Here is a 25,541-nt window from a genome sequence, read left to right on the forward strand (position 1 = left end):
AGGGAATCCCTGGGTATTGCCACGAAGCTCTACTGTCCAGAACTTTCTCGAATATCAGTAATATCACAACTGCTGCAAGTGAGCTTCTAGGTCTGTTACAATATTTTTGGTGATATCAACTCCACCACAAATGTTTTGATTATGCAGTTTCTATCATAAAATTCCATTTCAACTACATCTTCTACACACACGCTAACCTCAGGAGTCACTTTTACGACAGCGTTTTCTTGTCAGATGCCTTTTTGTCTTTATCAGTTGATTTAGTGCTTCTTCCACTGTTGTATTTACAATGAATTTCCCCCCTCAAAAAATGAGAAAAAGCTATGTACCCCTTATAAATTAGCAACTGCTGTCACATATTAAGTTGGCACTGACAATTTGTGCTTTTTGGATGCCTACCAGGTCAGAAATGACAGTAAATCAGCTTTAAATCACAACACTAGCAGATACAATAAAGGCTCAGAACATATTCAGAAACCAAGCTCTGAAAATGGGATGGTCTTCATTATCGCGATCAGTTGGTCCACGTCCATATTAGATAAATTCCTTTTCTCGTATTATCCAAACATTAGGCTCCAGCCATGTTTCTCTTGCATGCTTTCTAATGTCACATATCATTACACCACCATCTTTTTCTTTTTCTGTACCCTGGAATCAAGCGAAGAACTTCCTACATTTATCTACCATTTACTCGCCTGGCTACATGTCCTACCCAATGTTATTTAATTTTCATTACAATAATTATTATGTCTCTCACAATAGTCCGTTCCTTGATCATTTTGTTGTTCTTTGATAATTTTGTTTGTTTTCTGTCTCTAATGGTAATTTCTACGCTGTATCTCTCAGTTTTTTAATGGTTTCTACACGGATTTAAATGATTATTTTACACTACAACAGTTAAACCATTGTCACAGTATTTTTTTTTTTTTTTTTTTTTTTTTAAGAGGGGTACATTACCGGTTTCAGTGAACTATGCCATCATTTTCAAATGTAAAACATCAGTTAGAGAATGTATAATGGGGATTATGACCATACATCTGACAACAATTACAAGACGTAATGAGACCAGACAACCGAGCAATGGTGGCACAACCAAGACACTACAAGTTATGCCATACTTGCCCAACCATTCATTCCATGTCCTAATGTAGAATAGATAAAAGTGACACCAGGGTAAAATTGCCAAGTATTCTTGCAGTGTGTCCTGCTGTGACACAAAGATCATATGGCTTATGAATCTGTATCAGCCATACGACTGTTGTGTCATAGTAGGACACATTGCAAGAATCCTTGGCAATTTTTACCCTGGTTGGTTTTTATCTATTCTACATTAGGAAATGGAATGAACAGTTGGGCAAGCATGGGCATAACTTGTAGTGACTTAGTTGTGCCACCATTGCCTCGGTGGGGGTCTCATTATTTCTTGTATTTGTTGTCAGATGTATGGTCGTAAATCCCATAATATATTCTCCAACTGATGTTTTAAATTTGAAAATGACGAAGTAGTTCGTTGAAATCGGTAATGTAACCCCTCTTTTTTAAGGAAAAAAAAATTATGTACTCTGACTAAGGTTTCACTGTTGTAGTGTCAAATAAACATTAACTTGTATTTAGTCACACTCCTTACAACAATTATGTCTGAATATAGTTTCTATGCTGAAGCACCAAAGAAACTGGCACAGGCATGCATATTCAAATGCAGAGATGTGTAAACAGGCAGAATACGGCACTGTGGTTGGCAATGCCTTTATACGACAAGTATCTGGTGCAGTTGTTAGATCAGCTACAGCTACTACAATGGTAGGTTACCACGATTTAAATGAGTTTGAACATGATGTTATAGTCAGCACACCAGCAATGGGACACAGCATCTCTGAGGTAGCAATGAAGTGGGGCTTTTCCTGTGTGACCATTTCAAGAGCTTACTGTGAATATCAGGAAAACAATAAAACATCAAATCTCTGACATTGCTGTGGCCGGAGAAAGATCCTGCAGCAAAGGGACCAATGACAGCTGAAGAGAATAGTTCAACGTGACAGAAGTGCAACCCTTCTGCATAATGCTGCACATTTCAATCCTAGGCCATCAACAAGTGTTAGCATAAGAAACATTCAATGTAACACTATCAACATGGGCTTTCGGAGACGAAGGTCCACTCATGTACCCTTGATGACTGCACAACACAAAACTTTACTCCCGCCTAGGCCCATCAACACCAACATTAGACTATTGATGACTGTAAACATGTTGCCTGGTCAGATGAGTCTGGTTTAAATTGTATTGAACTGATGGACGTGTAAAGGTATGGAGACAACCTCATGAATCTGTGGACCCCGCATGTCAGCAGGGGACTGTTCAAGCTGGTGAAGGCTATGTAATGGTGCGCAGTTGGTGTGATATGGGACCCCTGATATGTCTAGATATGACTCTGACAGGTGACAGATATGTAAGCATCCTGTCTGGTCACCTGCATCCATTCAAGCCCATTCCGATGGACTTGGGCAATTCCAGCAGGACAATGTGACACCCCCCCCCCCCATCCAGAATTGCTACAGAGTAGTTTCAGGAACACTCTTCTGAGTTTAAACACTTCCGCTGGCCACCAAACTCTCCAGACATGAACATCTTTGAGCATATCTGTGATGCCTTGCAACGTGCTTTTCACAAGAGATCCCCACTCCCTCATACTATATATGAACAGCGTCCAGATTTCATGGTGTCAGTTCCCTCCAGCACTACCTCAGATATTAGTCAAGTCCATTCCACGTCGTGTTATGGCACTTCTGCATGCTCGCAGGGGCTCTACAAGATATTAGGCAGATGTACCAGTTTCTCTGGCTCTCCAGTGTAACTGAAAGTCCATTTCTCATGCCATAAGTAAAAGCAGGAAATTCTTGCTTGTCGCAAAATTGACCGTCATATACACATTGGAAACTTGGTTTGAAAATATTTTTTTTTTTCTTTTTGGCAACCTGTCATTGTCTTCAACTAACTTGATAGAAAAACTCATCAACAGGTCCTATGACATCGTTGTTAATTCATTCATTTTTTTTTTTCAATATCATTGCTATACATTAAATTCCTCTTATTACCAGTAAACCCATAATTCTTTAAAGAATTAAACTCCTGTATATAAAACAGATTTAAACATCTGATTACTTTATAAATGATTTAATGTACTAAATATTTGCCCTCAAGAGTGTAAGCACAAAAAAGTTTAGGAAAGGCTTGAAAATATGCTTCAAGTGCTCTTATGAAACACTGGATGAATATAAACTGGTTAATTTATGCTCCATTTTAAGCAAATGATAATTTTTCAGCAAATGATAATTTTTCACTCTTCTAAATGTTTACAACATCGCCATTTCCTGAACTGTGCGTCATACAACACCTACGGGTATAGATAAAGAAACCCATAAGTATAGGCTGTGTGGTAAGGATGATGAAACTGCACCCCACCTAATCCTCCAACGTGAAGTGCTGGAGATGAAAAGAATCAGAATTTTTATATTCAGGTCATCAAGTCTAGAACAAACTGTGTCTAATAAAGAAATAGAGAAGAGTCTTCTACGATTCTTTATGGGTATTGGTTGGTGTTGCTAGAATCACAGAGAGTGAAGCGGCACAATACGCCTTGTTTCAGTGTGGGCAATTGTGGGCTGAAACCGTTGTTGTTTTACTCTCCCTGTTCAAATCTAATGCGAGCAGTGTGTCATACAATGATATTATTTTGCAGGTACCTTCAGTGATGTATGTAGATACTGTCAACAAAGTGTGTTACAAATAGAGTTAATAATAAAGAAGTAGTAAATTAACGTGTCATGTCTGATGTTGAAGTTTGACTGCATAAAAAGCGAAAATGTAGTAAGTGCAATGGGGAGGGGGTGTTGAAATTATGTGTAAATTTTGTTAGAAGCTGCTAAGTGCTCTCATTCTCAAATACTGGGTGAATGACGCCTGTACATTTGCCCGTTGTCAGTTACATTAATTCAACACAAACACACAGTTTCTAACTGTAACGATTGTCTTATTGTGTTGAAGTGTAAACATCAAATTATACCTCTTAATCAATAAATTATGGCAGCATATTAATTTTTTTAAATTCAGTCAATAATCACACGAGATACTGAAAATCAAATTTTTGTTGCTCCTACACTGCAACTGTTTCCTGGTTCTGGGACAGCGTTTTAATAATGTAGATAATCGATTTTCAGGCCTGCTTTCACTTCTACTTGATCAAGTCCTTGCATTAGATGTTGACAACTTCCTGCACTAGAGGCTAACTTTACAATGTCATCAGGACAACTTCCTGCACTAGAGGTTAACTTTACAATGTCATCAGTAATATGGAGGAGGTTTACATACGTTCCATCAACACATCTTGATTTTTTTCCCCCCAGTTTATGAGCATGAAAACTTCTAGTTTTATATCATGATGTTTCTATTGTTTTGTTCAGTTTCTGTAGAGGGTAATCAAGACAACTACACTTTTACTATTATTCTAAGACACAGTATTTAAAGGTAGAATATTACTTGACTAAATACTACATATAATGATGTGTTAAAAGTAATCTGAGCACAAAAGTCCGAATGACACAAATGAATGTAGAATAATAGAATTAAAATTAACTTACAGACTGTGAAAAACACACATCCCTGCGGTAACGAACGTTACATGCACGTTGTGCAATCCTACTATCTTCTTGCACACGAAAAACACTATGAGTAAGACGAGCAGTCTTTAGAAGTCCATCCATTGCTTGCCTTAGTTTTCTCATACTAGGCCTCAGTTCACATGTCCAGTCTACAATGGAAGCAAAATCCAGACCTTCAGTGAACTTATTTCGAACGGTGGCACCGTTTCTGTTTGTAGCCCCATTGACAGCCTTCTGAACTGTGTCCACAGTTTTGTTTAGAACATCGTCACTGCTCATACTGGCATTAAAGCCTAAAGAGTCTTCTGAGTTTACTTTGTCACTTTCACTTTTTGCTTTGGAAGAAGAACAGATGCTCTCAGTTTGGCTATTACCATCTTTCCCGTTGCTCAGAGGTGTATTGCTTGTTGGCTGGACCGTGACGACAGACTCAGTTTTGGTAGTTTCACTGTCTTTGACTTCTTTTGTTGAAAGCCCACTTCTGAAGCTCCTAGATCTTCCAACACCACGTTGCGAAGATCTCAGACGTACAGCTGGGCTTCCACAACGGCCACAGAGAAATTTCACTTTACTGACAAGGCACATAACACTGGCTTCAATGTTAAGTTGTGTGAGATCCCACGGCTCAGGTTCATCAGTTGGTTTATAGTAATTTGCAGATGGAGAACTGCACATCACTTGTGTATCCAGGAATCTTCGCCCAATATCTGAATCATACCCATTTGGAAGAATCATTTGTTTAGTTTCGTCTGTGCCTGAAGCTTCATTACTATGAATGTTCTCTTCATTTTCTACACCACTGTCATCATTTTCTTTCTCCTTCAGTTCATTAGCTTCCCTATCAATGTCCTCTTCTGCATCGGGAAAAATAATGAATTGAGAATCCCTATTGCTCTGTGATGTTCCACCTTCTTTGTCAGCGGAATTTGTAGAGCACATTTTAGCAGAACTATTACTAGTAGGGATATTCCAGAAAGTTCTTGTACACTGTGGAGTATCAGGTGTCACAAGATCATCTATATCCGGTGATTTCAGATCAAAATTTAGTTGTTGAGTAATTCGTCGGTATGGCGATAATGTCTGCTGTTGCTGCTGGTGAAGCTCTAAACTACAGAGACCATCTTCGCCTTCTGCAGATTCATTAACAATAGGTTGGGCCACTTTATGTTCCTCTATAAATGACAGAGCTTCTTCAACCAGACCTGGATCCCACAAGCTCAGGAGAATTCGGGTCTGAAAAATAATAGTTACGTATTAGAATTGCATATTATAATGAACTGCAAAGTCACTGGACATCTAAATACTTTATAAATTGGTGAAAACAGTGTTGCAGCACTTATATTATCAACAAACACATTTTTCACCAATATGTCAACATCTGCAACAATTGTCTTCAGTTTATTACTGAAACACACTTAAACTGATTTTAATATGATTAATTAAAATTTGACTTCAAACTGTGTGTGAAATTCTTCGTGTTACTGATAAACAGCTTACAATGATTGCAACATCAACATATTTACTGTAATGCATTTTTCTCTTTATCATGTCAAACTCTGTAATTAAAATAGTCTGTCAAAAACTGGTAGGACCTTTACAAAAAAAAAGGTGTCTACATATAATATAAAACAGTGAAATGCCATGAAGAACTTGATATAGCTGTTAACATTCAAACACCAGAATGAAGATATAATGCAGTCATACGTACGCAAATTTCATTTGATAACTTCTGAACTACAAAAGCATTTACAAACACATCTTCAAAGTTATTCAAAATCTTACTGCCTCAGTTACAAATGATATCTCATATCAATGCCATTTTTTAAGCAAAATCTATAATTCCAGAGTGGTAGAGGATTATCATCACATGTTCACACAGATGTTTCATACCTTTGTGATCATATCTTCACATATAGGAAGCATACCAGCAGTCTGTTTCTCTTTTGCCAGTTTCATTAAAGCTCGCATCCCATCAACAACCTCTCTTCTCAGTTGCTTAATCGCCTATGTTATGGCAAAGAGTGAAGTTAATTTTAACATGTGAATCTTTTGCATAAACACACAAAATTCAATGTATAAAGTGGTGGAACATGATGCAAAAAGAGAAGAAATACTGTACCTGAATAGCATCATGTGCCATGGAAATTTTAGTGGGGCCTTGTAAATTACTATTCTGTTTTGAAGGTGACTCCTTAAGTTGCTGTAACAACCTAAAGGAGAAAATCACATCAATCTCAATACATTAAATTAACTACACATTTTTAAAAAATAAAGACATAATTACAATACATACTTAATGAGACCTCCATTTTTTGATTTGTGAGAATGTGCAGTGAAAGCGCCAACTGTGATGATGTCATAGAAACCACTTTTCCGAAGTGTGTCATTCTGTACCCACATGCGTTGCAAGTGTAGATTGACTGGTGCAAATTCCAGGGTCCTATCATTTTTACGTGAACTTGGCTTGAAGAAACTTCCTGCAAAACAAAGAAGAACTGTAGTTGGAAGCTGACAACAATAACGAAGTAAAGCACTAGCTACATCTGCTTATATGTTCTGCAAAAATCTGGGGAGATTGACTGTTTAGCTTAAATGCCACTATGTGCACTGTAATTAGTCTACTATTCTCTTCGTGGTCCCTACAGGAGTGTGGTTAAAAAGGTGATGTATATTTCAAGATTCTTTACTTAATACTGTTTGCTGAAACTTGGGTGGTATGCTGTTGTGAGGTAGTTTGCACTGTCGTCCAGTGTCTGCCAATTCAGGTTTGACAGTATTTTGGTGACACTCTCCAGTGAGTCAAACACACCTGTGGTCATTCATAATGCTTTACTTTGAAAATGTTCAAAATTCCCTGTTAATCTGATATGGTATACGCCTACAACACTTAAACAATATTTAAAGATATGACACACAAACGTTTTGTAAACAATTTCCTTTGCAGATTAACTGCATTCTCTCAACATTATGGCAATTAACCAAAGTTTGCTACCTGTTTTACCCAAGTCTAAGACTATGTGATTATTTCATTTCAGATCTGTACAAACTGTTACACCCAGATACTTGAAGGATTTGATGGATTCTGACCCTGGCTCACTGATACTGTGATTGTTTCTAGGAAATCTTTGTAGTCATAGGATATTAATTTACTGCAATTTGTGATGCACATAATTTTACATTTCTGTACATCTGGAGCAACTTGCCAATAATTGCACCATTCTGAAATCTTCTCAAAAGCAACCATGATGCCCATGCAGATTTTTTTTCTGGTGTTACTTCACTATAGATCTGTGAAAAATCTAGGGTTACTGTTAATATCACCTACCAGGTTATGAGTATTAGGTGCACCCAGAAAATAGTTCTGCGTGAATTTCTTTTTGTTCAGCTCATGCACAATAGTTGCTCTGAGTCAAGGAGAAGAAGATGCCACCACTTAAGTTCCCTTTTTGTTGTTTATTCTGCTTATTTACAATGAAACAACTGATTGGAAATCCTGGTGCTTGTGAGATCAGATCTGCAATCTGTTTTGTGAATAAAAAGAACACTAAACCAGCCGACATTCACCAAAAGATTTGTGAGATTTATGAAGAAAATACAATGAGTGACTGATTCACTGGTTAAGGAGATGGGTCTGACACCTCAATGAAGGATGTGATCAAATGAAGAATTGGTTTGTATAGCTGAAGAACTCATAAAGGAAAACTGTTAATTTACAATACTGGATCTTTCTACGTACTTTCTGCAAATTTTAAGATCACCTCTTCATGAAATAGTTATGACAGTGCAGATCCTCTAAGCAAGACACTAACTGCAAATGAGACTTGGGTCACTTATGAAACCCTTTCAATCAAAGTTACTAGCAATGAAATGGATGATGAATGGTTTGTGGGGTGCTCAACTGTGCGGTTATTAGCACCAGTACAAATTCCCAATCTTTACACAGTCCAGTCTCAACACTTTCACGAATGATGATGAAATCATGAGGACAACACAAACACCCAGTACCCGGGTGGAGAAAACCCCCAACCTGGCCACGAATCAAACCTGGGACACCGTGATCCAGAGACAGCAACGCTAGCCACTAGACCACAAGCTGCGGACCCAATAGAATGGAGGCATGCTGCATCATCAGTAAAAGCTAAAGCCAAGCAAATTGTGACACCTCAAAAATTTGTGTGTACAATCTTTGGAGATAAAAATGGCATTCTACAATACCTGACATCACACTGTGAACAAAGCACAACAACTCTTACAGGACTTTGGCTAGAGCCAGTTTGACCACCCTCCTTACAGCCCTGATCATACCCTACTTCCACCTCTTTTAACAACTGAAACCATTCCCTGGCGACCTAAAATTCAACAACAGCGACATGCTCAAAGAACTTTTACTCACATAGTTGACAACACACATAACAACACTGTATGAGGAAGGCGCATAAATACTTGAGGCACACTATTGCAAGTGCCTTGATGAAGAATTAAGTCAAACAAGCATAGTAAGCATAATGCAGCTCCTTGTGATCAACTTGGTTGCTGCTTCTTTCTCAGAAACATTAGTTCAGAATCCTTAACACTGAATGTAATTTTGCCAATATATTGCAGTGACTACTATTTTTGCAAAGAGAATCAAAGTTTTTGGCCACGATTTACTGGTATATAACATGAATTTTATTTTTCCAAGATGCAGAATAAATGTTTCTGTGAAACAAAAGACAAGAGTTTTTACATATGTTGCTCACTTTATGAAAGAGTTGCTATGGTCTGATGATAATATTAAGTTTTGGTGCAGCAAAACATCATAACACTTCTATCATTGCATTTTGGACGGTAAAATAATGGAATTCTTTATATCCCTTGATTTCTGGATCAGTTTGAGTGCTGCTGTTTTTTGTTTGTATATCACAAATCCTGTTGACGGGTAACTGTTGTGTCATGAAATATAACATGTTCTATGTATAATAATAATAATAATAATAATAATAATAATAATAGTAGTAGTAGTAGTAGTAATACTCTGAGTAATTTTTGTGGCTTTATCTCTAACCATGTGCACTACATTGTTTACAGATTTCAAAACAGTTTTGGATATTATTCTTAAATATAATGAAATGGAAAGAAAGATCTGTCGATGGGGTTCCCACTTTGCATTAACAGTATTAACAGAAATTTCTTATTTTTTCCACTATCACCACTAAAGCTGCTGGTAATATCCAAGAATGTTCCACACATTGTTACACTCATTTCTGAACTATGTTAACTGTAACTGGTGGCAACAACAACTTCTCATTGGCGGATAAAAGAGTAACAACTTAGTTGTAGACTTGTAACATGGGGAATCTACTTCCAAAGCAAATAGAGCAAATTACTAAGAAGCCGAAGTGGAAGTTACTTCAGATGTAATGACCACTGACAGCTATAAATGGAGTTTCAAATGAAACACTCAAATTTAATTTTGTTTTTATGAAGCACACAATAAACAAATTGTCAGTTTATTCAGAGATGCATAGTGCAACACAATGAGTCTGTAACAACTGACAGCAAAAAAGAAATAATCACCACGTGTAAAAAGAAGGTTAGATGTCAAAGTTGCAACAGAATAAGCACTAACTCATTGGCGAATGATAGGGCAGTGTACAGCGGTTGTGCTTTGTGGTAGGACTGCCACTATAGTACATTCAGTCAATCTGGGCCTAAATTCACAGCAACACTTTTGTTACATAAATTCTGTCCCTAATGAAACATGAAAATAAATAAAACGCTGTAATTTTAGCACAATATTGGGGCTAAACTGTCAAGCAGCTTCTCCTTTGCTTGATAGTTGTGTGATAGAGTTGGTAGGTGGCATTAGTGTTCGTTGAGGTTCAGAAGGTGACCAACAGGTGCCAGAGCAATGCTACAATGCAGAGAAGGCAGCTGCATCCACAAGAAGAAGGCCGTCCTGCCGTTAACATGCGCCATGACTGAGCAGCGATCTGTGATGCATTTTTTGTGTAGTGAAGGTGTCAAACCAATCAAAATTCATTGCAGAATGACAGCATGGTACAGTGATTAATGTTTGTCATTTCAGCAAGCATACAAGTGAGGTAGGGAGTTTAAAAGCTGTCTCATGTCTGTGGAGGATGCCCCAAGACAAGGACAGGCTCACAGCATAGTATCGGACGTGAACATTGCATTAGTGGAGAAGCTTGTAGAGAAGAACAAAGACATAACTCTGAACAAAATGGGCACAAATGTGAAGATTAGTATTGGTTCAGCACAGAATATTGTTCGCAAGGTACTGCAATTCAATAAGGTGTCTGCGAGACGGGTGCCACGACACTTGACTGCTGAATTGGAAGAACATCGCATCAACGCCTGTGAAGAACTTGTGCATTATTTTCAAATTGAAGATGATGCATTTGCAGGAGAAAGTGTTACAGGCGATGAGACTTGGGTCCACTATCACCAAGTAGAAACTAAAATGTCAAGCAAAGAAAGGCACCACAGCTCATTGATGAAATCAAAAAAATATCGAACTCAACCATCTGCTGGAGAAGTCATGCTCATTCTCTTCTGGCATGCAAATGAAGTAATTTTGGAGTGTTGCATTGACGTTTCTTATTCAGAGATGCTGAAAAATCAACTTTCCCCTACAACCAGGAGAAAACAATGAGGAATTCTGACTTCAAGAGTATTGCTACAGCATGAAAACACCAACCCCACATAGCCAGTAAGACAGTTGAGATACGTGCCTTTAATGTCAGGGAGACTCGTCAAAAAGTGACATGTAAGTTGCTTGTTCATTGTTACAATTAAAAATATTTAGCATTTTTAAGGTTTTCATTTGAATCACCCTCGTGCATTAACATTTGCCTGGAGGAATTTATGAAAATCATTGTGTCTACATCAATATCTACATGACTACTTTCCAATTCATATTTATATGCCTGGCAGAGGGCTCATCGAACTACCTTCAGATTACTACTCCATTGTTCCACTCCCAAACAGCGTGCAGGGAAAATGAAAACTTAAATTTTTCGTTGCAAGTTCCAATTTCTCTTATTTTTGCCTGACGATCATTTTTCCCTAGGTAAGTGCATGTCAACAAAACATTTTCTAATTTGGAACATTGAAGATCAAAATTTTGTGAAAAGATCTCACCATAATCAAAAATACCTTTGGTTTAATGACTGCCATGGCAGCTCATGTGTCTTACCCATGATACTCTGTTCCCTATTTCACAATAATACAAAACGAGCTGTCTTTCTTCCAACTTTTTCAATATACACATAAACTTAAATGGTTTAACAAGTATTCAAGTCCAACTCCTCACATCATAACAGCTACTGTTTTTCTCATGGCACTTAGCACATCTCAAAAAATCATTAGGCCTATGAATGTTTATTGCACCAAATAAGTGAAATGACTGTACTGGTAAACATGATGTTTATCAAAGCTGTGAGGATGGGTTGTGAGTAGTGCTTGGGTAGCTCGGTCGGTAGAGTACTTGCCCACGGAAGGCAAAGGTCCTGAGTTTGAGTCTCGGTCCGATACACAGTTTTAATCTGCCAGGAAGCTCCATGATGTTTACTGTCTGTAATGCACCATTCAGTGCATGGTAAAAGAGTAATGTATACCATTGTTTGGTACTAATTTTGTTAATATACCTCCAAATATGGTCAGGTATAAATGATTGTGTGGCACTCCACCCTCTCCATGTGGTTCTCACCTGAAGGAAAAGAAGTTAAGGTTCCCATTATTCACCTGAAATTATTTAGTGAAAGCATGGAAAACCTGAATCGAGATAAGCAGATAGTTCAAATCCTGTAGAACAGTAAATAAACAATCATTTAGAATATTTCAGTAAGTAATACTTGACTGTATGAAAATTTCAGTTATGTATAATAAAGAAGAGTACGAAATGGCGTCACATCATAATGTACATGATGGGACTTTACCTATGAATCATAAGATGGCTGAATATAAATTAGGGCAGAATTACACTTTAGCAGCTAGTTCCGGTCTGCTTCAAAAAGTATGAGAAATAGAGAACATGTCATTAACAGTAACTATACATAGTGCAAGTGGCTTAGAGAATCCGTTGAGCGAATCTACCCCAATTTGAAATGTGGAGCAGGATACAATTCTGGTACAAATTACAAGTGAACCGAAGCTGACAGTGGAGGTGGTAAAATAACATAACTCGAATCTATGTGCAGTATTTTTCATAAATTATCATATTTCATGAGAGAAATTTCTTATACCCAATAATATGCTTTTATCATGTGAAGCCATGACTCTTAGGAAGTGACATTATGCAACACATTTAAATGATACACGGTATGCAACAATTGTTAGTAGTTTTAAATTGTTTATTAATTGTCATTTTATAAAAGAAACTGACTGATACTATCTCAGGCTTAATAGTTTTCAGTTAATAGTGTGCAACAGATGCAGTTATAATGGGGATCCGTTTTGGGTTTTCCTTTCAGCAAACAAGCCGTCCTTGCATGGCCAAGCCATGTACAAAGTGAAGGAAAAGAAAGTTGCTGACAGATGGGCACAAGATGTGGGTGCAAATTAATTTTCCATATTTTCAGTGATGTTGAAAATCATGAATCAGTGCATACATTGCTAATATTCTGAAGTGGCAGTAGCAGATGTTGGGAAAAATCATCTCTATAATTGAAGAATGCAAGAGTTTCTGAACTAATATTAATGGCAACATTGGATGCAGCTACAGAGGGTAAAATGACGGCGAGCCAAAATTTAAACAAGTTCTCAAAGATTACCTGACAGAGAAATCTTATTATACTGTGGATGAATATCTGAAAGAAAATGTATACCATCACTAAACTTATTGTGTCTAGAAGTAGTTCAATTGATTTTATTATGCATTTGGGCATTAGCACACTTTTTGTAACAACAGATTGGCTGTACGTGTATTTACTCTTGTAGGCCTAATATCTGGTTTAACTTTGTGCTCTTATCTTTAACCTTTATTTGAAACTCCTTTTTCTGTTAAATGGTTGTTATGTTATCTCGCTGGCATTGTATCTGTTACTGTATTTATAGTATGTCTTACTTAAACTATGTACAATTTGCCATTGAATTGCCCTTGTATTTATTGTAAGTTTAAATTGAAACCTGTACAATTTCTCACGTTCCATATCCTTGTGATTGACTCACTAACTGGATCTACGGAACAAGAAATAAATAAATAAATAAATAAACAATGGCTTCTTGCAATAATGGGTACCCACACTGAGACGTGAACATATCATTCATCTGCCACCTCATCTCAACAGCAACAACTCACTGTCTACAAATTCAATAAGCAAGGAATATCTTCCATTTCTTCACACTATCAGAAGTGCAAAGAGCTCATTCAGTATCGTCAAATACATGATCCAGAATTGAACACTAGAGTAATTCAAACTAATGGTTTCAAATATATTTCTTAAACAAGTTCCTGCTTCCACTATTCTACTAACTTCAAGTAATGATCTGACTGTATCAATGTGCTTTTAAGAAGTTTACAATCACGACAAATTCTTCTCATCATAAACATCCTAAGAATATGACACTGAACTGTCACTAAGAGCTAGAGAACAATGAACAAATTCATTGGTTGCCTTTCTTGTTTAAATTTGCTGAGGATGTGTTTCAGTTACAGTAAATTTTCATGGCGGACTGTTTTGAAGAGTTTATTTACATGATAACTTTTTTGGCCACTGAACATTAGAAACTTTGCATTGGTTGCCAGTGTGCTACAATTAAATTTAAGTCAGCTTATCCATCTTGTGTCTCAGTCTGTAGAAAGTTAACATAAAATTATGCAAACATTTCACTAAAAGTAAAGTTATTTTCTTTAAGACAAAGAATTTAAAAAAAGTTCAAGTTCAAAATGTAATTACATTCACATTTTATTCAAAAACTTTGAATACCATTTGATCCACCAGAGCTGGCAACCAATCTTCACAGTTATAGTTGGATTTTCAGTGGCTTTAGTGACCATCTACATCTACATCTACATCTACATCCATACTCCGCAAGCCACCTGACGGTGTGTGGCGGAGGGTACTTTGACCATCACTCTTGCTGAGTCTCACAGAGGACATCTGTTGTTGCGGAAGCTGATTGGAACCACAAAGCAATGAAGAAGTGCATAAGGTAGGCAGTGACTTATTTCATGTAATCATTAAAGCTTTGTTGTATCATAGACTGAAATGTCCAATCAGCTCTGCATTTTGGTGAAGAGGATTGATAGTATCCAAATTAAGAAAATACATTAGGAACACTGTTCAAAAGTTGAACAAATGCTTTTTAGTGGAAAACGTGAGAAAGATTCTGTTTTGCTAAGTGTAGAAATATGTATAGGCTCAACTGGGCAAATAAAGGTGGAAGATATAGGCCAGGCAGCTATTTTTTTGTGGCATTTGAATGACCAGTCATAGTGAGGAAAGATAGACGGACGCATCGACCAAGTTGGCCAAGGCAGTAGAGTCTGTCAATTTCCTCGAAGGCAGGGATGAATTCTTCACTTATTACAATCCTATTAATGAATGTGGCAATAAGGCACAGGTGTGTAAGCTATAATATTTCATAGTTAGAATCAGCAACCGTACAAGGAAAATTCCCTCTTCCATGAATGCAAAATTTTAACCTTTCACACATTAGTTCACAAAGTGATTTGTAGGAAAAAAATTGGAAATTTATGGTAAGGTCTTATGGGACCAAACTGCTGAGGTCATTGGTCCCTAAGCTTACACACTACTTAATCTAACTTGAATTAACATACACTAAGGACAACACACACACATCCATGCCCGAGGGAGAACTCGAATCTCCAACAGGGGGAGCCGCGTGGACTGGATATGTAAGTACAGATAGGCCTAAAGAAATGATGAATAGTTCAATCACAAGCCACACTTAATACTTAAGAATGCACAGAAGAGGTAGAAGAGATTCCCATACATTCAGAAAACTTAGACAGCTCTAAAAAGATAGACATCCTGTGCTAATGTGAGAACTGTATAACCACATGGTTAGAAAAATTAAATATAAAACAGCACACTCTAGCATCTTAATCATGTAGAATTAATACGGAAAAGGAGGACATAACAAAAGTTCAAAAATTTTGAGATAAGTAGATTTTGTAATGATCAGCACATAGAAGTGTGTGTGTGTGTGTGTGTGTGTGTGTGTGTGTGTGTGTGTGTGCGTGTGTGTGTGAATTAATAACGAAAAATAGTTAACTTTAAATTGTAAGTGTAAACAGATCTCCACTGGGAAATTTCATAATGTTTATGAAGAATAATAAGGAGGCTCCAGTATGCTATAAAGTTATAATTCAAGCTGACAAAAGACCACTTGGAGAACACGAACATCGATTTGATGCTCCTCAGATAGATGAAGTCACCATCATAGTTGTGGACAATGAAAACACATGCCGTTACATAATTGTACAACAAAGAAGAGAAGGGCTACAACACATTAAAGAGACACACTGTTCATATGATGCCCTCCAATATCCATTAATATTTGTGCACAGAGAGGTCAGATATCATTTAAATGCGAAACAAATCCAACCCAAAACAGGCACATGAACAAACAAAAAAGTCACTTCCAAGTAGTTCTATGCTTACCACTTAATGATTAGAGACAATGAAACATACAATCACATTCTCAACACTCACCGTTTATTCCAACAATTCCTGGTAGATATGTATGCAAAAACAGAAGTGGAATGGGTGCCTTACATAAGACTGAATCAGAAAAAACTACACACGGAAGAATACATCCACCTTAGGGACACAATCATAAATGACGGAACCACTGACGACATTGAAACACTGGTAACCTTACAGTCAACACACATAGAAAGTCCGAGACACATGTACGAATACACTAAAGATGCCATAACCTACGTAAGCACATATGGATGACCTGGCCTCTTCATAACGTTCACATGCAACTCATCATGGCCAGAAATTGAAGAACAACAAAGTTACAGACAAGCCTCCATGCATCGACACAGCATAACAGCCCAAGTTTTCCGACAAAAATAAATGACATTTATTGAAGTCATCACAAAATACTGCTCTTTGAAACAATTCGATGCTGGATGTACACAATCAAATGGCAAAAATGAGAACTGCCTCGCTCACAAAATTTCCTACAGCTGCACGACAGAATTCATCCCACGGATAGCAACAAAATCATCCAAGCTGAATTTCCCAATCCACAATAAGACCAAAACTGTAAGATGTAGTAGTGAAAAAACATGATTCATTGACAATGCAGGCCATTAAACTCCAATTCACTATGAATGAGTGACAGAAACTGTACAAAAACTACCCAACACCATGCTCAGATGATACACAAATTGTAGTTGATGGCTATCCCAATTACAGGAGGCAATCACCCAAAAACGGTGGCTTCGCATCAAAAATACGAATACAAGACAGTGCCAAATTGGAAATAGATAATCAGTGGGTAATACCATATAACACACTACTTTCCAAAATGTTCCAAGCACACATGAATACAGAATACTGTAATTCAGTGAAATCCATCAAATATGTCTGTAACCATGTGAAGAAAGGCAGTGACATGGCAATATTTCAAATAGCCACAGACAGTGAACAACAAAACACAAATGACGATATCGTCATGTACCAAATGGGAAGAAACCTCAATGGTAATTTTGGTAAACATTTTTGGAAAGCAGTGATCAATTAATTGTTATATTTTTGACTAAAGTTCAGTCTTGATCACATGTTTTAATGATATAGATAACCGGTTTCGGTTCTTTCTACAAAACCATCATCAGACCCATGGCTCCCTTAGGATGGTAGGCGGAGCTCTCCTCGCTGCTAAGCAGTCAACTGATCAACTGCGTAGCAGCGAGGAGAGCTCCGCCTACCATCCTAAGGGAGCCATGGGTCTGATGATGGTTTTGTAGAAAGAACCGAAACCGGTTATCTATATCATTAAAACATGTGATCAAGACTGAACTTTAGTCAAAAAAAAAAAAACTCAATGGTAATGAAGATGCAAAGCGAATTTTTGGTTTTCCTGAACTCAAATGCGAACCAACTGTGCAACATCTAGCAGTACATCTGGAGAATGGATAGGGAGTTTACTTCACAAAAAACACCACCAGAAAAATTGAAAGTGAACCACCTCACAACACAACATTAACAGCTTTCTACTAACTGTGCCAAAAGGATCCACTTGTGAAAATATTAGTGTATGTCGATGTCTCGACGTATTATACGTGGAACACAACAAGAAAAATCTTTCAATGACAAAAACAAGGAATTCTAATAAAAGATCACCAAGGAATCATGGAAATTGGTGCACAAGGCTGAGTATACTCTGCACATCCAAACAATGCCAAATGTTTCTCTCCCCGGATGTTGCTACATGAAATATGAGGACCAACAAGTTTCACAGATCTCAAGACTGTTGACTGTTACCTATGTCAGACAAAAAGAGAAGCATGCCAATGCTTAGGACTACTGGAAAATGACAACCACTGGGAATTAACACTACAAGAAGCCTCATTCACAGCCTCAGCTGGGAACAAATGAGAGACTTATTCACCATAATTCTAACAACAAATAACCCATTGAATCTGAAACAACTATGCAACTCCTTCAAAGAGAGGATGAGTGATGACATACTGTAAATCCAACAAGCTGACCCTCAACTGACCATCAAATTCAACAATGAAATCTTCAATGAAACACTGATTCGTCTAGAAGATAAATGTTTAGCAATCAACAACCATACCTTTGTACAGCTTGGGATTCAAGAACCTTGAAAAGATGCTACCAGTGTGATAAACTGGTAAATTACAAAGGAGAAAAGCTACATCAATGAACTACTTCAATACACTGCTGCTCACAATAAAACCACTCCTCAATGACAATCAAAAGGAAATTCACAACATTATCATGGACCAGATCGACAACAACAATGGTGGGATTACTTACTTGGATGCACCAGCTGGTACTGGGAAAATGTTTCTCATATATCTATTGCTTGCAGAAATACATGCTAAACTACACATCGCACTTGCACCAGCATCACCCGGCATTGCAGCCACACTTATGGAACGATGGCAAACTGCTCATTCTGCCCTACAAAAATCACATCTCTGCTCACACATACAAATGCTGCGACTAACAAAATATATGAGAGTTGAACTATCGAAAGATGGAATAACAGTACATTTTGCTCAACAACTTTTACAAATACATGAAGGTACATATCCTACTGACCAGAATGACCAACCTCATTAAATTCAACAGTGATTTCTGCAACATAGCCACTGCTGAAAATGAATTCATCAACCAAATACATCAAACATTGTTCACAATCATACCAATCTGGACTGGCTATTTGAAAGGAAACTTTGGCAACTAAAAATAATAATGCCAATGATATCACCGGTGAAGAGAGAATATAGAAGTCGCTTCACATTATGGTAAATGTTGAAGAATTTCTAAACTTTTTGCATGTATCAGGAATGCCCTTACACTGCCTTCAACTTAAAATTGGATCTCCAATAATACTATTCAAAAATCTCAACTCACCAAAACTATGTGATGGAACAAGGATGATCGCCAAACAGCTATCGAATAACATCATCGAGGCCGAACTTATGACTGGAAAGTACAAAGGACATACTCCATATATCCTAGGAATACCACTGATCTCCACTGAATTGCCATTCCAGTTTAGAAGACTGCAATTTCCAAACATATTAGCCTACAGTTTTACCGTTAACATAGCGCAAGGACAAACTTTAAAATATTGTGGCACCATCCTCTAAGACTGCCGCTCCTCACACGGTCAACTATATGTACCTTGCTCTAAGTAGGAAATTGGACAAATTTGTACAATATACCCCAGATAACAAAATGAACAATGTTATTTATGAACAAGTGTTGTAAATAGTTAGAATATGTTTTCAATAATTTTTTTTTACTTTTTATAAAATTTCAACTCTCATATAATTTCATAGGAGCACCCTGAGCAAAGCCGGGTACCCCAGCTACTGCTTTATAAATATTTAATCCACACTTCAAGAAGTTATTATGTGCTGCGTATTTGAACCAAAAATAATTTTTAAGTATTACTTATTATCTACAATATAAAAGTATATTTTTCTTCGTAACATAAACTAACAAGCTATTGTCATGGAAATACACAAGAATACTAATATTCCACTATACATTATCAAATGACTTGTGGCAACAAACAAGAATTATAAATAATATTTAAAATATAAGACCACAATTTTACATTTTTCTCAAGAAGATTTTATTCGTACATTACACGTGACAAGGAAATACAAAAGATTTACATGCATTAAAAGTTCTTCGGACACGAGCTGAATGTGGGGTAAGATTAGTTCAAAGAAGAAACGGTACAGTACACAGTAGTTTGACTAAGACTGGCAGCCTGCAACCCACAATAAACAATTTTCACATGGCACAGTCAGGCAACACCCATCAGCTAAATTATGAGCAATGAGCCAACAAACAGCAATGGGAACCAGGGGTGAGTCAGCAACACAGATGACATGCAGCAGCTACCACCAGGGGTGCGAGGCATCAGCAGTGGACAGTACACAGCTGCCAATTATGATGTATCAATTCAGAGTCCATCATCATCATCATCATCATCATCATCATCAACATCTTCTAAGTATTCTATATCTGGTACTGCTTCCCACTTTCTCTTTTCCCCTTCTTCCAATCCTGACAATCTCCTTCTTGTAGTCCTCTGGCACCCAGTGTGTCCCTGACCTCTCAACTCCAGCTCCTCTTGGTTGCCCAAGCTTTCTTCTTTCTGCTGAGGTCCAGTGCTACACTCTCTCTGGCCATTGGCTACCATCATCCTTTCCAGATGTCCATACCATTTTAAATGTTTCTGTTGTGTCCTTGCCAATGGACACAACTGAAGCTGGCACACTGAGACAGTTTCTGACTGGCACCCCGGATGGCACTTTGAAGGTCCCCGCCAACCGCAAGTGCGGCGCAATCCGCAATCTACGCACCGCTGCCAGTGAGATGGACTTCTGTGTTGTGATAAGCAGCGGCCACTGACAGCAATGGGCTTCATGCTCTTGACAGGTCACTACTTAGTTGTATCTGCCCGAAGGACATCCAGTGAGATGCTGTTGAACTTACGTTAAATATCGCAGTGCAATGAGGTGTATATTTGTATGTCACTAATTTGTTTGCACTTTGCCCCCATGAACCATGGACCTTGCCGTTGGTGGGGAGGCTTGCATGCCTCAGCGATACAGATGGCTGTACCGTAGGTGCAACCACAACGGGGGGGTATCTGTTGAGAGGCCAGACAATCGTGTGGTTCCTGAAGAGGGGCAGCAGCCTTTTCAGTAGTTGCAGGGGCAACAGTCTGGATGATTGACTGATCTGGCCTTGCACCACTAACCAAAACGGCCTTGATGTGTGGGTACTGCGAACGGCTGAAAGCAAGGGGAAACTACAGCCGTAATTTTTAACAAGGGCATGCAGCTTTACTGTATGGTTAAATGATGATGGCATCCTCTTGGGTAAAATATTCTAGAGGTAAAATAGTCCCCCATTCGGATCTCAGGGCGGGGACTACTCAAGAGGACATCGTTATCAGGAGAAAGAAAACTGGCGTTCTACGGATCGGAGAGTGGAATGTCAGATCCCTTAATCGGGCAGGTAGGTTAGAAAATTTAAAAAGGGAATGGATAGGTTGGAGTTAGATATAGTGGTAATTAGTGAAGTTCGGTGGCAGGAGGAACAAGACTTTTTGTCAGGTGAATACAGGGTTATAAATACAAAATCAAATAGTGGTAATGCAGGAGTAGGTTTAATAATGAATAAAAAAATAGGAGTGCGGGTAAGCTACTACCAACAGCATAGTGAACGCATTATTGTGGCCAAGATAGACACGAAGCCCACGCCTACTACAGTAGTACAAGTTTATATGCCAACTAGTTCTGCAGATGATGAAGAAATTGATGAAATGTATGATGAGATAAAAGAAATTATTTAGGTAGTGAAGGGAGACGAAAATTTAATAGTCATGGGTGACTGGAATTCGAGAGTAGGAAAAGGGGTGAATATGGATTCGGGGAGAGAAATGAAAGAGGAAGCCGTCTCGTAGAATTTTGCACAGAGCATAACTTAATCATAGCTAACACTTGGTTCAAGAATCATAAAAGAAGGTTGTATACATGGAAGAATCCTGGAGATACTAGAAGGTATCAGATAGATTATATAATGGTAAGACAGAGATTTAGGAACCAGATTCTAAATTGTAAGACATTTCCAGGGGCAGATGTGGACTCTGACCACAGTCTATTGGTTATGAACTGTAGATTAAAACTGAAGAAACTGCAAAAAGGTGGGAATTTAAGAAGATGGGACCTGGATAAACTGAAAGAACCAGAGGTTGTACAGAGTTTCAGGGAGAGCATAAGGGAACAATTGACAGAAATGGGGGAAAGAAATAAAGTAGAAAAAGAATGGATAGCTTTGAGGGATGAAGTAGTGAAGGCCGCAGAGGATCAAGTAGGTAAAAAGACGAGGGCTAGTAGAAATCCTTGGGTAACAGAAGAGATACTGAATTTAATTGATGAAAGGAGAAAATACAAAAATGCAGTAATTGAAGCAGGCAAAAAGGAATACAAACGTCTCAGAAATGAGATCGACAGGAAGTGCAAAATGGCTAAGCAGGGATGGCTAGAGGACAAATGTAAGGATGTAGAGGCTTATCTCACGAGGGGTAAGATAGATACTGCGCACAGGGAAATTAAAGAGACCTTTGGAGAAAAGAGAACCACTTGCATGAATATCAAGAGCTCAGATGGAAACCCAGTTCTAAGCAAAGAAGGGAAAGCAGAAAGGTGGAAGGAGAATATAGAGGGTCTATACAGGGGCGATGTTCTTGAGGACTATATCATGGAAATGGAAGAGGATGTAGATGAAGATGAAATGGGAGATATGATACTGCGTGAAGAGTTTGACAGAGCACTGAAAGACCTAAGTTGACACAAGGCCCCGGGAATAGACAACATTCCATTAGAACTACTGACAGCCTTGGGAGAGCCAGTCCTTACAGAAATCTGCCGTCTGGTGAGCAAGATGTATGAGACAGGTGAAATACCCACAGACTTCAAGAAGAATATAATAATTCCAATCCCAAAGAAAGCAGATGTTGACAGATGTGAAAATTACCGAACTATCAGTTTAATAAGTCACAGCTGCAAAATACTAACGCGATTTCTTTACAGATGAATGGACAAACTGGTAGAAGCCGATGTCGGCAAAGATCAGTTTGGATTCCGCAGAAATATTGGAACACATGAGGCAATACTGACCCTACGACTTATCTTAGAAAATAGATTAAGGAAAGGCAAACCTACATTTCTAGCATTTGTAGACTTAGAGAAAACTTTTGGCAATGTTGACTGGAATACTCTTTTTCAAATTCTGAAGGTGGCAGGGGTAAAATACAGGGAGCGAAAGGCTATTTACAATTTGTACAGAAACCAAACTGCAGTTATAAGAGTCGAGGGCCATGAAAGGGAAGCAGCAGTTGGGAAGGGAGTGAGACAGGTTTGTAGCCTTTCCCCGATGTTATTCAATCTGTATATTGAGCAAGCAATAAAGGAAACAAAAGAAAAATTTGGAGTAGGTATTAAAATCCATGGAGAAGAAATAAAAACGTTGAGGTTCGCCGATGACATTGTAATTCTGTCAGTGACAGCAAAGGACTTGGAAGAGCAGTTGAACGGAATGGACAGTGTCTTGAAAGGAGGATGTAAGATGAAACTCAACAAAAGCAAAACGAGGATAATGGAATGTAGTCAAATTAAGTCAGGTGATGCTGAGGGAATTAGATTAGGAAATGAGACACTTAAAGTAGTTTTGCTATTTGGGGAGCAAAATAACTGATGATGGTCGAAGTAGAGAGGATATAAAATGTAGACTGGCAATGGCAAGGAAAGCGTTTCTGAAGAAGAGATATTTGTTAACATCGAGTACAGATTTAAGTGTCAGGAAATCGTTTCTGAAAGTATTTGTATGGAGTGTAGCCATGTATGGAAGTGAAAGTTGGACGTTAAATAGTTTGGACAAGAAGAGAGTAGAAGCTTTCTAAATGTGGTTCTACAGAAGAATGCTGAAGCAGGGTGTATACGTGGACAAGGAAAAAAAATTCCCGGATTTCCCGGTTAAAAATACACTTTCTCCTGGGTGACAGTATATTTTCCTTTATCAATCCTTTGAATGGGGTTTTATACACGGGCGTACAATTTACTTTAGAAAACGAAACTCAGGGTAAAAGGCACGATTTGGAAATATCTTTGATGTGCAGCAACAAGTACGCTGCGTATTTTCGTATTACGAAAGCATACACTGGAATTCCACCAAACACCGCATGTTACTTTCTGAATCATTGAAACTGGGATTTCGATGCGCTTTTGTAAGCCGTTCGTAGCTCATGTCACATGACCTCGCCAGTCAATGACAGCGGATATTCAGAGCATAGGGCATGTGATGTAGTCAGCCAACGGCAACATCACTGTTAAGTAGCATGAACACACAAACAGGGAAAGTTAATAGTTTAAATTAATATACATAGTGTTGCTACAAGAAAAGCAAAGCTTTCACATATATGTTGATCTTTTTTTGCGCGTGTTACACTTTAAGTTATATCACATAAATGTGCCAGTAAAATTTTTAATGATGACATAAATGTCTTATCTTCAGGGTTCGAAATTCTTCTAAATGGCTCGTCATCAAAGAGTTGATTTTTAATTGAGAGTCAAGCGCTCTGTGATTTAATAAATTCATGGTAGATTCTTGTACATAACTTTCGTAAAAGGATATTTAGTTTGAAAGTAACGCTTTTCAAACCACTATTTGCGATATTTTCCCGCAAAATGTTAGAAATAGGTTCGTTTCAGCAGTTGCCAGAGAGCGCAGGTAACAGGCGACACTGCGGGCTTGCGCAGCTACCATGATGTAGGAAGCCCGTATGTACATACGTGTAAGACATTGAAAGATCATACATTATGTCATAAAAGAAACAACACATCAGAGGATACTGAAAAAGCATCGGAACTTCGTGAACCATATTAAAATGTTCACATTTAAAGTGCATACTTAAAGGGCACATTCGTATGTCCAGATTCCCAATTAAGTAGACCTCAACCTGATATTAAGCTTTTCAGTGTGGTTATTGGGATGCAAATTTTCTTGGAGCACCAGTACTGTATTATATCATGTTTGGTTCTTTATTATGGCATAATGCCATAAGTGCTAGAAGATGAAAACATGCACTTGAAATGCAGCGAACAGTTGAAACAAACCAGTACTGTGGAATTAAACATTTCGTTTCAAATACATTGACTGCCTCTATGGAAAAGGTTAACGAAAGTCAAATTTCGTTAGCAAACAAACAAAAATAGCTTCATTGTTCCGCAAGGCTATTAATGCTTGACTGTCAGAAAGGTGGAAATAAAATAAGATCTGAAACTTATGATATATTTCAGCCTTCTGTAATTATGTGAATGTGTTTTAATTCACTTGATAGCTCCCTGCCACATATATCCGTTTTGTTTTCATTTGACGTGAGAGTAAACGAAGGAGAAACAGCAAAATCACTAAATGTAAACATGGGTCACGTGGAGACTACCCACTATAACTCAGACTGCTCTGCGCATCAGCCCCAGATCTACGACATTTGCGAACCGGGTCAATACCAAAAAACATCGAATTTTCAAAATATGTTTATCTTGTAGCGCACATCTTTCTGAAAAGTCTGAAACATAAAACATATATATTTGAGGAAATGTAAGACATATTATTTGGTCTTAAGTAT

The 25,541-nt window shown here is 37.9% G+C and overlaps 1 protein-coding gene across 5 annotated transcripts in view; it reads right to left on the reverse strand.

The window, feature by feature from the left end:
• Positions 1-25,541, reverse strand: part of LOC126480847 (inositol polyphosphate-4-phosphatase type I A) — a 250,991-nt gene that overhangs the window by 42,019 nt on the left and 183,431 nt on the right. For all 5 annotated transcript variants that reach the window (XM_050104201.1, XM_050104200.1, XM_050104199.1 and 2 more), the window contains 4 exons: positions 6,949-7,132; positions 6,775-6,865; positions 6,546-6,659; positions 4,635-5,888 (listed from right to left, as the gene is read on the reverse strand). In XM_050104201.1, coding sequence (XP_049960158.1) covers positions 4,635-5,888; positions 6,546-6,659; positions 6,775-6,865; positions 6,949-7,132 — 1,643 coding nt within the window. The remainder of the gene's footprint in view (positions 1-4,634; positions 5,889-6,545; positions 6,660-6,774; positions 6,866-6,948; positions 7,133-25,541) is intronic.

This window comes from Schistocerca serialis, chromosome 5 (genome assembly GCF_023864345.2).
Source record: "Schistocerca serialis cubense isolate TAMUIC-IGC-003099 chromosome 5, iqSchSeri2.2, whole genome shotgun sequence".
Classification (NCBI taxonomy): domain Eukaryota; kingdom Metazoa; phylum Arthropoda; class Insecta; order Orthoptera; family Acrididae; genus Schistocerca; species Schistocerca serialis.